At 44.4% G+C, this 15,145-nt stretch overlaps 1 protein-coding gene across 8 annotated transcripts in view; it reads right to left on the bottom strand.

Moving 5' to 3' along the window:
* LOC119251747 (golgin subfamily A member 6-like protein 25) overlaps positions 1–15,145 on the bottom strand; it is a 92,857-nt gene that overhangs the window by 63,116 nt on the left and 14,596 nt on the right. For all 8 annotated transcript variants that reach the window (XR_008553023.1, XR_008553021.1, XR_008553022.1 and 5 more), the window contains 5 exons: positions 12,335–12,357; positions 12,145–12,242; positions 10,095–10,498; positions 9,098–9,193; positions 3,508–3,603 (listed from right to left, as the gene is read on the bottom strand). Coding sequence is in view for 4 of the 8 variants with exons in the window: in XM_037519008.2 (XP_037374905.1) it covers positions 3,508–3,603; positions 9,098–9,193; positions 10,095–10,498; positions 12,145–12,242; positions 12,335–12,357 (717 nt within the window). In the remaining 4 variants the exon portion in view is untranslated. The remainder of the gene's footprint in view (positions 1–3,507; positions 3,604–9,097; positions 9,194–10,094; positions 10,499–12,144; positions 12,243–12,334; positions 12,358–15,145) is intronic.

Here is a 15,145-nt window from a genome sequence, read left to right as displayed (position 1 = left end):
TGGCCGGGGAGCAGCCGGGGATCAAACCGGCACAGCAGAGGCCACAGGCAGCTTCGCAACCCAGCACTCAACCGCTGCCTCACCGGGGAGGCTCTTGTTCCAGATCTTAATGGGAATGCTTTCAGCTTTTCACCATTGAGAATGATACTGGCTGTTGGCTTGTCATATATGGCCTTTATGATGTTGAGGTATGTTCCTTGTAACCCAAGAATTTCAAGGGCTTTTATCATGAATGGGTGTTGCACTTTGTTGAAAGCTTTCTCTGCATCTACTGATAATCATATGGTTTTTATATTTCTTTTTGTTGATGTGTTAGATAATGTTGATTGATTTTCAGATGTTGAACCATCCTTGTGTTCCTGGAATGAATCCTACTTGGTCGTGGTGAATTATCTTATGGATACATTGTTGGATTCTGATAGCTAAAATTTTATTGAGAATTTTTGCATCAGTGTTCATTAGGGAGATTGGCCTGTAATTTTCTTTTTTTGTGTTGTCCTTGTTCGGTTTTGGTATTATTGTAATGTTGGCTTTATAGAACGTGTTTGGTATTATCCCTTCAGAAGAAGACGTTTTCTAAAGAAGCCCAGAAGAGAGACAAGGTTTGGGTGACCCTAAAAGTGGCAGCCAAAAACAAACAAACAAACAAACAAAAAAACACCCTCTGGGTGAATTAGGGGCCACTTATTCTACCTTTCTCCATTTTCCTTAGGCTGGCCTACTAATGATTAGCCTGAGCCAGGATACCATCATACTTCTGGTAAGATGAAAACAAAAATGAAGTTATTAAAAAATATCTGCATTATAGATGACCTTATAGGCAGGACAAGGGCTTAGTAGGCTACAATCAATCTTGGATTCTATAGCAAACCAAATTCTGTCCTGGTTGATGCTCTTGCTGGCTCCCTCACTAATTTTATTTATGATTTTCTTGCTTGGACCTTGCATCCTCAACACCCTTGGCAGAATCATCTTCTGTGGCCTCAAAGCCAGCAGACGTCAGATGGTCCTTCATATGGAGCCTGATAGGACGCCTACACCATCCTTCCTTCCAGGGCCCTTAGAATGCTGCCCTGCAGTGGCACCCTGACTGCTCACCTGCATCACCCATTTTCAGCAGGAAGCAGTTACTGGTCAGACTGACACCCTCTGTCCTAACAGCAATGAGAGGCTCCATCTATAGAAGGGTAGTGAGTATCCAGCTAGTTAGAGTCAAGTAGGTAGCTTCAGGGACAGCACAGGCAGGAGAGGTAAAGAGGTAAAGAGGCCTCTGAAAGTGCTTCTGAAATTAAAAGTACTAACCAACGCATACACCGCAGCTGAGGTCATAAAGTCTAGGAGGACTAAACAAAAGCAGTACACCAGACAGTGCCTGGTGACTGACTGTAGTTTCTCTTACACACACTGGAACCCTAAATAAAACTGTCTTTGAAAGCTGCACCCAGAGATCTGAGCAATAATAGATTTGATGGAATAAAAAGTAAAAAGGGGGAAATGAAGTGGAAAATGTCAGGCTGACTGTGGATGAGCTGAAGTTGGGACAGAGCCTGTAGACTGAGAATTTCAGGGAACACCTGCAAGCCCTCTGAAAAGTACATGTACCCTGATTCATGCATTCCAGATGACTGTATCCCTTGCTTTTGTCAATAAATACTCTGTAACCTAGTTGCTCAGGCTCAGATTTTGGAGAGAGGTCTCCTCCAGGCTTGCTCGTAGAAATCCCTGCTGTGTAAATAAAGAGAATTTCTCCTCTCTGAGTGCCGTATAATTCGCTAATGAAAATCTACCACAACAGTTCAGCCTTAAAAAACAGGCAACTCCAATACGTGTTACAAAATGCATGAGCCAGGAAGACACTATGGTCCAAGACAAAAGGACAATATTTTCATGACTCTTCTTAACCTAGTCAGATGTAAAAACAGTATGTGGAATGGGGCAACCAGGTGACAGGAGGGACCCAGGGACACTGTTTACTGGGGAGAGTATCAGGTTGGGAGGATGAACCTGTTGTGCAGATGGAGAGTGGAGATGAGGGCTCTACTTGTGAGGCTGATGTCATAAAGTCAATTTTTAAGATGGGGAGCAGGTACATTTGTGATATGTTTTAACATTTTTTCCTACTCCCCCATCACACACACACAGAAAAGTCTGTTCAGCTACAAAGCCACTCTTCACATGAGTCCTCTGAAGTGGGGGAGTGTGCAACGTTTACTGCTGCTGGATCAACTGGGAGGCTGTCATAATTCTCTTTATCGGCATCATCTTTACACTGTGGTGCCACAATCGCCATTCTTCATCTGCAAAAATAGCTCATCCTTCCCACACGAAACCTTCTACCACCTGGTATCCACCAGGTAGAGCGTATGTAAATCTCCATTTCTGAGGGAGTTTGTGATAGAAGGCTTTTGCTGAGTATTACCAACAAAGCTGGTAGGTGACTCCCATGCACTTAGAGGTTAGGTATGGGGGACAGAATTTGATCATAGTTACTGCCCTTAAGTATCCACCCAACAAGAGATTTTTAGCATCTGTGTTATGACCAGCAGAAAGCAAGCGCCCATCTGGTGGGACAACCTTTAATTTGGCAGATACAGAACTGCAGTTTCCATGGCTACACTATCAGCTCATGCAGTGTGGCAGTGACTGAGATACTGTGGTCAAGGTCACTGACCAGGATGAAATGGGATCAGGATGAAATGGAAGATGAGGAGACAGCAGCTCAAACTCTAGCATTGACGTGGTTTCCCTTCATGTCTGTAACAATGGAGGCTCTCCCTGCTACCCAACACCCTAAAATGAGGGACATGTGACTGAACTTTAACACCTATACACAAGGGATTAGTGCAGAGTCTGGAAGACACCCCTGAGAGAGGAGGATGACTAAATAGTCTGGAGCACTAACTGCCAACTGAGGGATGACCTCAATCTTTTGCTCAAGGCTGGGTTCTCTTCCCAGGAGAGGGGCAGCTATGGAAAGTCTCAGAGACCCCCAGTGCGCATGAGCTGCAGCAGCTCTGTCCTCATCGCCAGCCTTAGGAGCTGCAGGGATATGAGCTCACCTTTAAGGACCTTGTTCTTACTGCTCGCAAACAGTGGTGTGTGGAACAGGGAGGAGGCAATGTGGAGGGCAAATGCAAACCCTGTATGGTGGTGAATGTGTCAAAGTGCCATGTTTGAGGTGTTCAAGTCATGAAGATTTTTAACATTTCGTTTTTTTAATCTGAGGTATTTATAATGTGAAACCCAGTCTAGGATGTTCTATGCAAGAAAGAACAAAATTCTGTCCCTACAGGCTGAGCTGCTGGGCATCTGAACCAATCAATATTGTAAGGGTGAAAAGATACAGAGCCATTCTCAGAGTCACCAGGGACAAAAAAAATAAAGCATGTTGCTTCTTTGGGTGTCATCTATTTCTCATGGGCTGCTGAGAATAAACCATCAAGTTTATGTTCTCCCCAACCACGCCCTCTGTGTATATTCTAGGATGGAAAAGACTCAACTTCTTACCTCCCGTTCTCTTGCTTGTTCACTTGACTTAAAGTTCCGACTGTTAGACTGAGCTAATAGTTCTTGCAGTTTTGTCTGAGCCTCCTGGAGTTTTTCCTGATCAAAATTGGGAGAAGACAGAAAGTGTAGTTAAGATGACAGCTTCATCAGATTCCTGAGAGGAATCCCCGCCTTCCAAGAGACTAGAATGACATGAAATATCGTTGAATCCTTACACTTTCAGTATAAGAGCCCCGAGGACTGTGCAGTGATATAGTTGACCCTTATTCCTAGAGCACGTACCAGGATGGCTGCCATCATGTCTGCTGTAGAATCACAGGCTGGGGAAGGGGTAACTAACCTACCCAATGGCTATGACTATCAGCTTTTTGAACATCACGTGCTGACCCTCAGGCACATCTACATGGACTCTACAGCCTCGCCAGGAAACACTGCACACAGAACAAGACAGTAATCACCTGAAAGAAGCCTTTTTCCACCTCCTATATGTGGAAAATTGTCTGTGTCCATCAGGATTCTCTTCCAGAAAGATCCCTAGATTCATCCCAAATTGGTGGGATCTAACCCACGTGAAGGAACTCTAAGCAGTCTTCTTTTGCTGCTTGGTTTAACCTAGTAGATTTCAGGAGAAGTAAAATCTGATGGTCTCTGTGCCAGTTTTGGGAATCTGTCACATGACCTTGCATAGCATTGCTTCTCTAATGTTACTCACATGTGAAGATAAAAAGTCTGGCTCGTATTTCAACAACTGTATTCTACAGCATGGGTTGATCATGGCAGGAATGAATAGGGACAAGACTCTCCCCATCCTTGAAAGTCCATGTGGACCATAGCATAATATTTTGGGGAAATGTCTGAGAGTACAGGGTCAGCCCAAACCACAAGCCAAGATGGGAGGACAGGTTTGACTGTCAGCTGCCTCTGACTATGAAGAAGCAGGTACAGGAGAAGAAGACATTTTCTTAAGAAGCTCAGTGGTGAGACAAGACTCGGATGACCCTAAAAGTGGCAGACAAAAATAAATCACCATCTTGGTGAATAAGGAGCCACTTATACTGCCTTGATCCACTTTCCTTAGAGTGGCCTACTGATGACTAGCCTGAGCAGGACACTTTAACACTTCTAGTCAGATAAAAGAAAACCAAAAGTGAGACCATCCGTTATTTTTCTTTTTCTTTCTGGCTTATTTCTCATAGCAGGAATTTAGAAAACCTAAATAAGGGACCAGGAAAAAGACTAATGATAATAAAGTAAAAATCAAAATCAATAAGCAACTATAAACCAGACACACACTACCCTGTGGGGGGGAAGTGAGGAAGAATTAGGGTCAAAGTGAGGGGGGGTGCAATTGTATGGGGAATATAACCAAAATGAAAATGCATACATTGTGCAAAAATGAAAAATGATGTAAGAAATATATAAAATAAAATATTAAAAAAACCCAAAAGATATTTAAAAATATCTGTATTACAGATGGCCTTACAGGCAGGACAAGGGCCTACTAGGCTACAACCAATCTTGGCTCTATAGAAAACCAACTTCTGTCTTGGTTGCTCCTCATTCTGGCTCCCTAACTAATTTTCCTTTTGATTCTCTTGTTTGGGCCTTCATCTTCAACATCCTGGTCAGAATCATCTCCTATTGCCTGAAAGCCAGCAGACTTCACATGGTTCCTCATACAGAGCCTGATAGGTCGCCTCCTCCATCCTTTCTCCCAGGTCCCTTAGATCACCGCCCTGTAGTGGCGCCAACTGTTGCCCGCGTCACCCATTTTCAACAGGAAGCAGTGACTGGTCAGATTGATGTCCTTTGTCCTAACAGAAGTTCAGGCTCGATCAGCAGAAAGAACACTGAGTCCCAGGACAAGTTAGGGTTAAGTAGCCAGCTACAGGGACAAAGCAGGCAGGGACTTCAGAAGAGTTAGAGGCTTCTGAGACAAGGGCAGTATTTTTTTTTTCTTTTTTTTTAGTTTTATTTATTTACTTATTTTATATATTTTTTACATCACTCTTCACTTTTGCACAACGCATGCATTTTCATCTTGGTTATAGTCCCCATACAATTCCCACCCCCCTTATTTTTACTCTGATCTCTCCTCCTCCTGCCCCCCATAGTGTGTGTCTGGTTTATAGTTGTTTGTTCATTTTTATTTTTTCTTTATTATAATTAGTATTTTTCCTGGTCACTTATTTAGGTTTTCTAAATTCCTGCTATGAGTGAGACCATCTGGTATTTTTCTTTTTCTTTCTGGCTTATTTTGCTGAGCATGATCCCTTCTAGCTCCATCCATGTTGCGGCAAATTACAAGAGTTTATCTTTTTTGATTGCTGAATAATATTCCATTGTGTATATCTACCACATCTTTTTTTTTTTTTTTTTTTTATAAATTTTATTGTTATATTCCCCATACAATTGCAGCCCCCCCATTCTGACCCCAATCCCTCCCCTCCCGCCCCCGCCCCCCTAAAAGTGTCTCTGGTTCATAGTTTTTTGTTGATTTTGATTTTCACTTTCTACCACATCTTGATCCAGTCATCTATTTTGGGGCATTTGGATTGTTTCCATAGCTTAGCTATTGTAAATAGTGCTGCTATAAATACAGGGGTGCAGGTGCCCTTTTGAATTAATGTTTCTGTGTCCTTTGGGTAAATACCTAGGAGTGGAATTGCTGGATCATATCAAAGCTCCATCTTTAGCAAGTTGAGGAGTCTCCAGAGAGCTTTCCACAGTGGTTGGACCAGTTTTCACTCCAACCATCAGTGCAGGGGAGCTCCTTTTTCTCCACATCCTCACCAACATTTGTTGTTGCTAGTTTTTTTTAGTATGTGCCATTCTCACTGGTGTGAGATGGTATCTCATTTTAGTTTTGATTTGCATTTCCCTGATTGCAAGTGATGCTGAACATTTTTTCATATGCCTGTTAGCCACTTGCATTTCCTCTTTGGAGAATTTCCTTTTTAGCTCTTCTGCCCATTTTTTGATTATTGACTTTTTTGTTTATAAAGATTTATTTTTATTCATTTACACAAGAACCAGGGTACAGGCCAGATGTGCGGGAAGATGAGAGGATTCACCAGAGACAGAGTGGGGAACAGAACAGGCAGACTGACGAAATACACTGCTGAGGGGAGCAGTGGGCGCAACAGGAGAGGTCTGCGCTCCACGTGGGACCCTCGCTGGCTGGCCAGGATCGAACCGGCACTGCAGAGGCTGTGGACAGCTTCACAGCACAGTGCTAAACCACCTGCGCCACCAGGGAGGCCCTTGACTTTGTTTTTTTTTGAGACTCTTCAGCTCTTTGTATTTTTGTGATAAGTCCTTTATCATTAGAGTTGTGTGCAAAAATTTTCCCCCAGTTGGCGGGTTGTCTGTTTTGGTTACTGAAGGACCAGAAATTCTAAGTACTAGCCAAAACACGCACCAGAGGTGAGGTCAGAAAGTCCAACAGGTACACTGGACAGTGCCTGGTGACTAACTGTAGTGTCACTTACACACACTGGACCCTAAAAAAACTGTCTTTGAAGGCTGCACCCTAGATCTGTGTCCCATAGATATGAGGGAATAAAATGAAAAAGGGGGAAATGAAGTGGAAAATGTCAGGCTGACTGGATGAGCTGAAGCTCCGACAGAGCCTGTAGACTGAGAATTTCAGGGAACAATGGATAAGCGCTTTCAAGGCCACACGCACACTGATTCATGCATCCCCAGCTGCTGTGTCCCTTGCTTTACTCCATAAATACTCTGTAACCTGGTTGCTCGGGCTCAGATTGTGGCGAGAGATCTCCTCCGGGTTGCGGGTGTGAAGCCACCAGCGTAAATAAAGAGCTTCCCTCCTCCTCTCTGAGTGCCTCCTGCTCCCTCATGACAATCTGCCAGAATAGTCACCCTTAAAGACAGGAAACTCTTCTGTGTGTTACCACATGGATGAGCTGGGAAGATACTATGGTCAGAGACAAAAGGGCAGTATTTTCACGAGCTAGTCAGATGTAAAAACAGAACATGGACTGGGGGGACCAGGTGACAGGAGTGACCCGGGGACACAGTTTACTGGGGGAGAGTTTCAGGTTGGGAGGAGGAACCCATTGTGTAGATGGAGAGTGGAGATGGGGGCTCCACAGGCTGATGCCATAAAGACAATGTGTAAGAAGGGGAGCAGGTACATTTGTGATTTGTTTACCATTCTCCCCTATGCCTCTATCAACACACACAGAAAAGCATGTTCAACTTCGAAGATACTCTTCACATGAATCCTTGGAGGTGGAGGAACATCCAACGTTTACTGCTCCTAAATCAACTGGGAGGCTGTCATAATTCTCTTTATTGGCATCATCTTCTCATTGCGGTGCCACCATCTTCACTCTCCATTTGCACAAATAGTTCATCCTTTCCACACAAAACCCACCCACTAAACACCATCACCTTTGTTTCTCTTCCCACCTGCTTTCTACCAGGCACAGGGATGTGTAAATCTCCATTCCTGAGGGAGTGTGTGAAGGGAAGGCTTTTGAGGAATATCACAAAGCAAGGCTGGTAGACGACTCAAGAGGGGAGGTCTAGTGGGCAGACTGTGATCATAGTTACCAGCAATAAGCATCCACCCAGCCAGAGTCCATTTAATATCCATGAGTTTAGACCAGCAGAAACCAAACCGACTATCTGGTAGGACTCGCTTTAATTAGGCAGACACAGAACTGCAGTTTCCATGGCTATACTATCAGCTCACACAGTGTGGTAGTGACTGATATACTGTGGTCAAGGTCACTGATTAGGATGAATGGAACGTTTGTGGAGGAGAGAACAGCTCCCACTCTGGCACTGACGTGGTTTCCCTTCATGTCTGTAACAATGGAGGTTCTCCCCGCTACCCAAGACCCTAAAATGAGGGACATGTGACTGTCCTTTGAGTGTGAACTTTAACACCCACACACATGGGATTAGTGCAGAGGCTGGAAGACACCCCTGAGAGAGGAGGATGACTAAAGCACTAACTGCCAATTGAGGGATGACCTCAATCTTTCGCTCAAGGCTGGTTTCTCTTCCCAGGAGAGCGGCAGCTATAAAAGTCTTAGACACACCCAAGTGTGCAGGAGCTGCAGTAGCTCTGTCCTCATCGCCAGCCTCATGAGCTACAGGGACATTAGCTCTTCTGGATGGACCCTGTTCTCTCTGCTTGCAAGAATGGTTCGTGGAACACGGGGCAGGCAATCTGGGGGGCAAATGCAAACCCTGTATGGTGGTGAACATGTGAAAGTGATATGTTTAAGGTCTTCAAGTCATGAAGTTATTAAAAATCTCAGTTCTTTAATCTGAGGGATCTATAATGTGATACCCATTCTACATGTTGTATGCAAGAAAAATCAAAATTCTGTCTCTATAGGCTGAGGTGCTGGACAGCCTAACCAATCACGATTTTAAGGCTGCAAAGATACAGACATATTCTCATAGACACTAGAGACATAGAAATAAAGCATGTTGTTTCCTTGGCTGTCACCTATTTCTCATGGGCTGGTGAGACTGAACCATCAAGTTTAGCTCTGCACAACCACACTCACTGTGTATGCTCTAGGATGGAAAAGACTCAACTTCTTACCTCACATTCCCTTATTTGTTCTCCTGTGCTCAACTTCAGACTGTCACATTGTTCTTCCTGTTCCCTCGGTTTTGTCACAACCTCCTGGAGTTTTTCCTAACCAAAATTGGGTGAAGAAGTAAAGTGTAGTTAGGATGACAGATTCATCAAGTATCGGAGAGAAATCCCTACTTCTCAAGAGAATAGAAGAAAATGAAATATTGCAGAATCCTTACACTTTCAGTATAAGCGCACTGAGGACCATGTGCAGTGATACAGGTGACCCCTTATTCCCAAAGCACATGGCAGGATGGCTGCCATCATGTCTGCTGTAGAATCGGGGGCAGGGGAAGGGGTAACTAACCTGCCCAAGGGCTATGACTATCGGCTTCTTGAGCCTCATGTGCTGACCCTTAGGCAGAGTTATATGGACCTCTACAGCCTCGCCAGGAAAATGGTGCACCCAGAACAAGACAGTAATCATCTAAAAGAAGCCTTTCTCCACCTCCTCTATGTGGAAAGTTGTCTGTGTCCATCAGGACTCTCTTCCAGGAAGCCCCCAAGATTCAATCCCAGATTGGTGGGGCCCAAACCCACATGAAGGATCTCTAGGGAATTTTCTTTTGCTGCTTGGTTTAACCTAGCAGACTGCAGGAGAAATAAAATCTGGTGGTCTCTGTGCCTGTTTGGGAATCTGTCACATGAAATTGCATATCCTGGGTTCTTTAATGTTACACACATAAAGATAAAACAGGCTGGGCGTGTTTGGACATCTGTATTCTACAGCAGGGGGCATCACAGCAAGAGTGAACAGGGATGAGACTCTCCCCATGCTATGAAAGTCCATACAGACCAAGGGAATATATTTTGGGGAACTAACGTGTACTAATTTTCAGAGGAATGAGATGAAGAAACTTTATTTCTGGGTCACAATCTCGGGTTTCAGCTGAAATAACCATGGATCTGGGAGTTTAGCCTTAGAGAGGGGGCTGCTGCAGGACTCAGGGGCACTACTCACCTCAGAGCCTGGACACGTATCTTTGACAAGATGGTTGTGTCCGCTTTGCTGGGGGGACCACGCAGAACCCCTGCACATGAACTGCCCAGTGTCCTCACTGAGCTGGTGGGGCTGGTCCCCATGACCTTCCCACGGCCTCTCACACTCCAGCTCCAGTTTGGCTTCAATGCTGCCTAGTGTTCTAAGCAGGTCTCTGTACATTTCCACGTCTACCGGACAGGAAGGACAGTCCAAGCTCCACGATGATTCCTCTGGTTGCTCCTCAAGGCTGCCCCCGGCATACCTGCGGCAGCAGCTGTGCCCACAGGAGAAGCTCACAGGACCTGTTGTTAGCTCATGGCAGATGGGGCACGTGGCTTCCATCCTCATCCTCTTGGCTGCGGGGGCTGAGGCCCAAGCTCCTCCTGGAAAGCTCCAAGTTGTGGTTAGAGGCAGAGAAGAAACAGACACAATTCTTCACAGTGAAGGACACGCAGGTGACCTGGGCTTTTGTGCCTCCAAAAATACCGTTCAATTGATGACAGTTTATTTGTAACAATTACTGTAAGAAATGTCTTAATAATGAGGGCTTTTAAAAGAAAAAGAATCCGTTATGGGCGACAGAAGCTGACTTCAGAAATACACTGAATCATACTGTAATGTCTTGTGTAAATGGTAACAGCAGATAAATCAACTCATTGAAATCTGAACACAAGTTACATCAATTCCTGCTTTTCCCTTCCATGCATCTTTATTGGATCAAAACCAGAGATACTCTATTTAAAATTGCTGGCGGAGAAGACAGGGGAGAGGAACCACACACAGTTTCAAAATCCCTTATCTGAAATCCTTGAGGCAAAATATAAAAATTCAGAATATTTTGAGGTTATAATGACAATGTGCAGATCCTCTAAACTATGTGCCCACCGCTAGCAGGGTCTGCCATAGCCTTGAATCAACACATCCACAGTCCTGCAGCAGGTAGGAGTAATAAAGATTTTAAGCACAGTTATATGAGTGCAGATCAGGGTGACCACAATGGAGGGCGACTCCAGGGCGCTTGCATGATCGCTGCCCCCTCATTGTCCCAGCCTTATAAAATTCCTTCCAGGTGAGTGTGGGCATAACCTGAGAATTACCTCTGAGCAATGGCAAACACGTATCTTTGACAAGATGGTTGCCATTATGGTCATGTTGCCTTACATCAGGCCCCATACTACAGTTGACTTAATTTAAAGACTATCTTCTCAGCTCAGATCACTTAAAAGAAATAACTGGCCATGTGGAAAGCCCATGTACCATTATTGTGGTAGCTTCCAGAAGCTGAGGCAGCTCTCAGGTGATAAGAATCAGGGCCAAGCCCTTTATCCACAAAGAAACAAATTCTTCCAACAACTGGAAGAATATTGGGAGAGGATTATTCCCCACAGGAATTAACAGATGACACACAGTCCAGCACCATAACTGCTCTTTGTGACCCCACCTTAGGTGTACCCAGAATTCCCACACACAATTCTTTCAGAAAATGTGTGTATTTAGCTATAAGCCACTGAAGTGTTAACAGCAACATATAACTGAAAAAGACAGTAAATAATTTCTGTTTCAGGCTAATTTAGCAGAGATATGAGTCAGGGGAAACACTGAGCTTTTTCGAACATTAGAACTCTGTAATTGTGGATGAGGGATTTGAAAATGTCATTTGCGCAAGGTCCTAATATTATTTGCATCATCTACACGTAGGTATTGTTGTCAGACTTACTGAAATATGAACAGTAAACTTTATGGACCAGCGACTGTGCTAAACTCCTTAAAAAGGTTGAGGCACTTAATTTTTATGACAACCGGTAAAAGGAAAACTGGAATCAAGGAATTGATTCACTTGGGGGACATAGTTAATCAATGTGTAGGAATCTGAAGAGTCCCCAGAGGTCCACAGTATCCTGTGTCCAGAGGAAGCTCTGGGGCATCCTGAACCCTCCACTGCAACAACTAAAGAAACTGTCTGCTGTCACCCTGCCCAGGGGTAGGTTGGCAACGTAGTTAACACTGAAGAATTCTTGACTTTCCATACCTTCGTCGGTTTTTAATTTTTTCCTCTCCTCACAGTGGAGCTCAGAATTGTTGCAGTCTGTGTGAGGTTCTGAAGACACGGACTCTGGGACTGAACTCCTAGACTCAGAAGAGGACAGATTTCCTCAGCAGGACATCCCGTGAGCTCTATGCACTCAGACCCCTTCCCTCCAAATAAGGATAGCACTTACGTGGCCAAGGAGTCTTTCATGTCCTACAAAGACACAAGGACAAAAGGTGAGTTAGGGAATCCCCATGTCATGGGGCTTGGCATGAGGGATGTCTCTGTAAATCCTCCATCCAACAAAAAAAGCAGTGAATTCCACCTGGATACTGATGGAGGCCCAGGTCTGATGAATCCCATCCCCACCCACAGGGCCCAGAACAGGAGAGCAAGTTGATCCTCCCAGAGCCCAGTGCAGGTGGAGCAAGTTAGGTGACACTGAAATATTTCAGTGAGACTGAGTGGTAACTAAAGTGAACAGCTCCCACAATTAATGTTTCTGAGGTTGATCCCTCATGCCTTAGAAAAAGGTCCAAAAAGGCCTCTTGGAGCAAATGAGCTATCCACAAACAAGGGAGTAAGTTCTCACACACGTGGCTGCCCAAAAACTCTGGTTGCACCAGTCATCACAAGGCGTCTTTCAGGAGAGTTTGAAAATCAGGGTCTGTGCACATGGGACTGAGATGAATCCGTATAGTAAAAAAAGAAAACTGTTCTCTTTGAAAACATGTGTTTCCATCTAAGTCATCTATTTCAAAGAGATCATAGTATCATGGCTATTGCAATGTCTTACTAAAAACAGAGGATGTAATAATCCTAAATGAAAGTACAGTGAGATGTGCGTTTGAAAGAAAAAATTGTATTAAGTATGGATGTTTTCAAGGTCTGAAAGAGGGATCTCAGAAAAAGTAAGAAGGTAAAAGCAAGTGTTAAAAGTCTAAAAGATAGCGAGAGTGTTTAAAGAAAGCAAAAGCAAGAGTTGAAGGTTTGAGAGGGAGGAAAAATCTTTTTTTTTTTTTTTTTGGTGGGACCCTCGCCAGTGGCCAGGAAACGAACCGGCGCTGCAGAGGCTGCAGGCAGCCTTGCAGCCCAGCGCTCAACTGCTGCGCCACCAGGGGAGGCCCAGGAAAAGAAATTTTGAGAAAATGTTAAAAAGGCTAAAGCAAGAAGTAGTAAAAACACAAAAGCAGGTAGGTCTGAGAAAGGAAGGAAATTTTTAAGAAAGCAATAGAAAGTGTTAAAAAGTAGTGTTGCAAGAAAGGAAGAAAAAATAAAGAAAGCAAAAGCAAGTGTTAAAGAAAAGTAAGAAAGCAAAGAAAATATTTAGGTGTGAGAGAGGGATCTTAGGGAAAACAAATGTGTATGTGCTGCAGTGACTCACTACAAACTAAAAGGACTAGTGATTCTACTGGTTTATTTCATTAGCTGAAGATTAAACATTACCTTGAGGCCTACATTGACAGGGAGGAGACCAGTCAGACTGAGGAAAAACAGAAAAATAAAAGGAGAAGGACAAGAGAAGGGCCTAGTATATGGCAGCGGGCACAGCCAGCCCCCTGCCACCTCAGACTTGCTTTGGACCAAATCGTCCAAGGCATTCAGGCCCTCACCCCGTTCATGGGCTGCCAGCCTGCTTCTACTGCCAGTAGCAGGACAGCTCAGCCATGAGTATCTGAAGAAGGCACCCTCCACGCCATGCCCTCAGTGCTATTGCACAGAGTACTACAAGAGGGACTGTTCTACCCTGAGAGCCAGAGTGTCAGTCGAAACCACAGGCCAAGATGGGGGGACAGGCTTGACTGTCAGCTGTCTCTGACTATGAAATCAGCTACAGGAGTAGAAGTTTTCTAAAGAAGTCCAGAGCTGAGAAAAATCTCAGGTGACCCCAAAAGTGTCAGGCAAAAAAAAAAAAAAAAAAAAATCACCCTCTTGGTGAATCAGGGCCACTAAATCTGCCCTGCTCCATTCTCCTTAGACTGACCTAGAGATGACTAGCCTGAGCCAGACACATTAATGCTTAGAATGATATAAAAGAAAAACCAAAGTTATTAAAAAGAAATCTGTATTACAAATGGCTTCACAGGTGGGACAAGGGTCTAGTAGGCTACAATCAATCTTGGCCCCTATAGGAAACCAACTTTTGTCCTGGTTGCTATTCTTGCTGGTTCCCTCACTAATTTTTCACTATCATTTTCTTGTTTGGGCCTTGCATCCTCAAACCCTCGTCAAAATCATCTCCTGTAGCCTCAAAGCCAACAGACTTCAGATGGTTTTTTTACAGAGCCTGACAGGATGCTTCCACAGTCCTTCCTGCCAGGCCTTTCGCCACCCTGCAGTGGAGCCCTGACTGCTCGCCCGCATCACCCATTTTCAGCAGGAAGCAGTGACTGGTCAGATCGACGACCTTTGTCCTAACAGCAGTGAGGGGCTCCGTTTATACAATGGGTACTGAGTCCCAGGGAATGTTACGGTTAAGAAGGCAGCTTCAGGGACAGTGCAGGCAGGGACATCAGGAGAGTTAAAGAGGCTTCTGAGACAAGGACAGTAAATTCTAAGTGCTAACCCACACATACACCAGAGGGGAGGTCAGAAAGTCCAGGAGGACGAAACAAAAACAGTACACTGGGCAGTGCCTGGTGACTGACTGTAGTTTCTCTTACACACACTGGAACCCTAAAAATAACTGTGTTCGAAGGCTGCACCCTGAGGTCTGTGCACCATAGATATGATGGAATAAAAATTAAAAAGGGGGAAATGAAGTATAAAATGTTAGGCTGACTGTGGATTAGCTGACATTGGGACAGAGCCTGTAGATTTTGAATTTCAGGGAACATCGGTTAAGTGCCCTTAAGGCTACATGCATCCTGACAAGTGCATTCCTAGCTGACTACATATATCCCTTGCTTTAGTCAATAAATACTCTGTAACATAGTTGCTCAGGATTCAGATATTGGAGAGAGATCTCCTCTGGGATTGCTGGTGTGAAGCCTGCCATTAT

Source organism: Talpa occidentalis, unplaced genomic scaffold, assembly GCF_014898055.3.
Source record: "Talpa occidentalis isolate TD23 unplaced genomic scaffold, MPIMG_talOcc4v2.1 talOcc4.2, whole genome shotgun sequence".
Lineage (NCBI taxonomy): Eukaryota > Metazoa > Chordata > Mammalia > Eulipotyphla > Talpidae > Talpa > Talpa occidentalis.
Note: the sequence above shows the minus strand (reverse complement) of the source record. Positions and strands in the feature narration are given on the sequence as shown.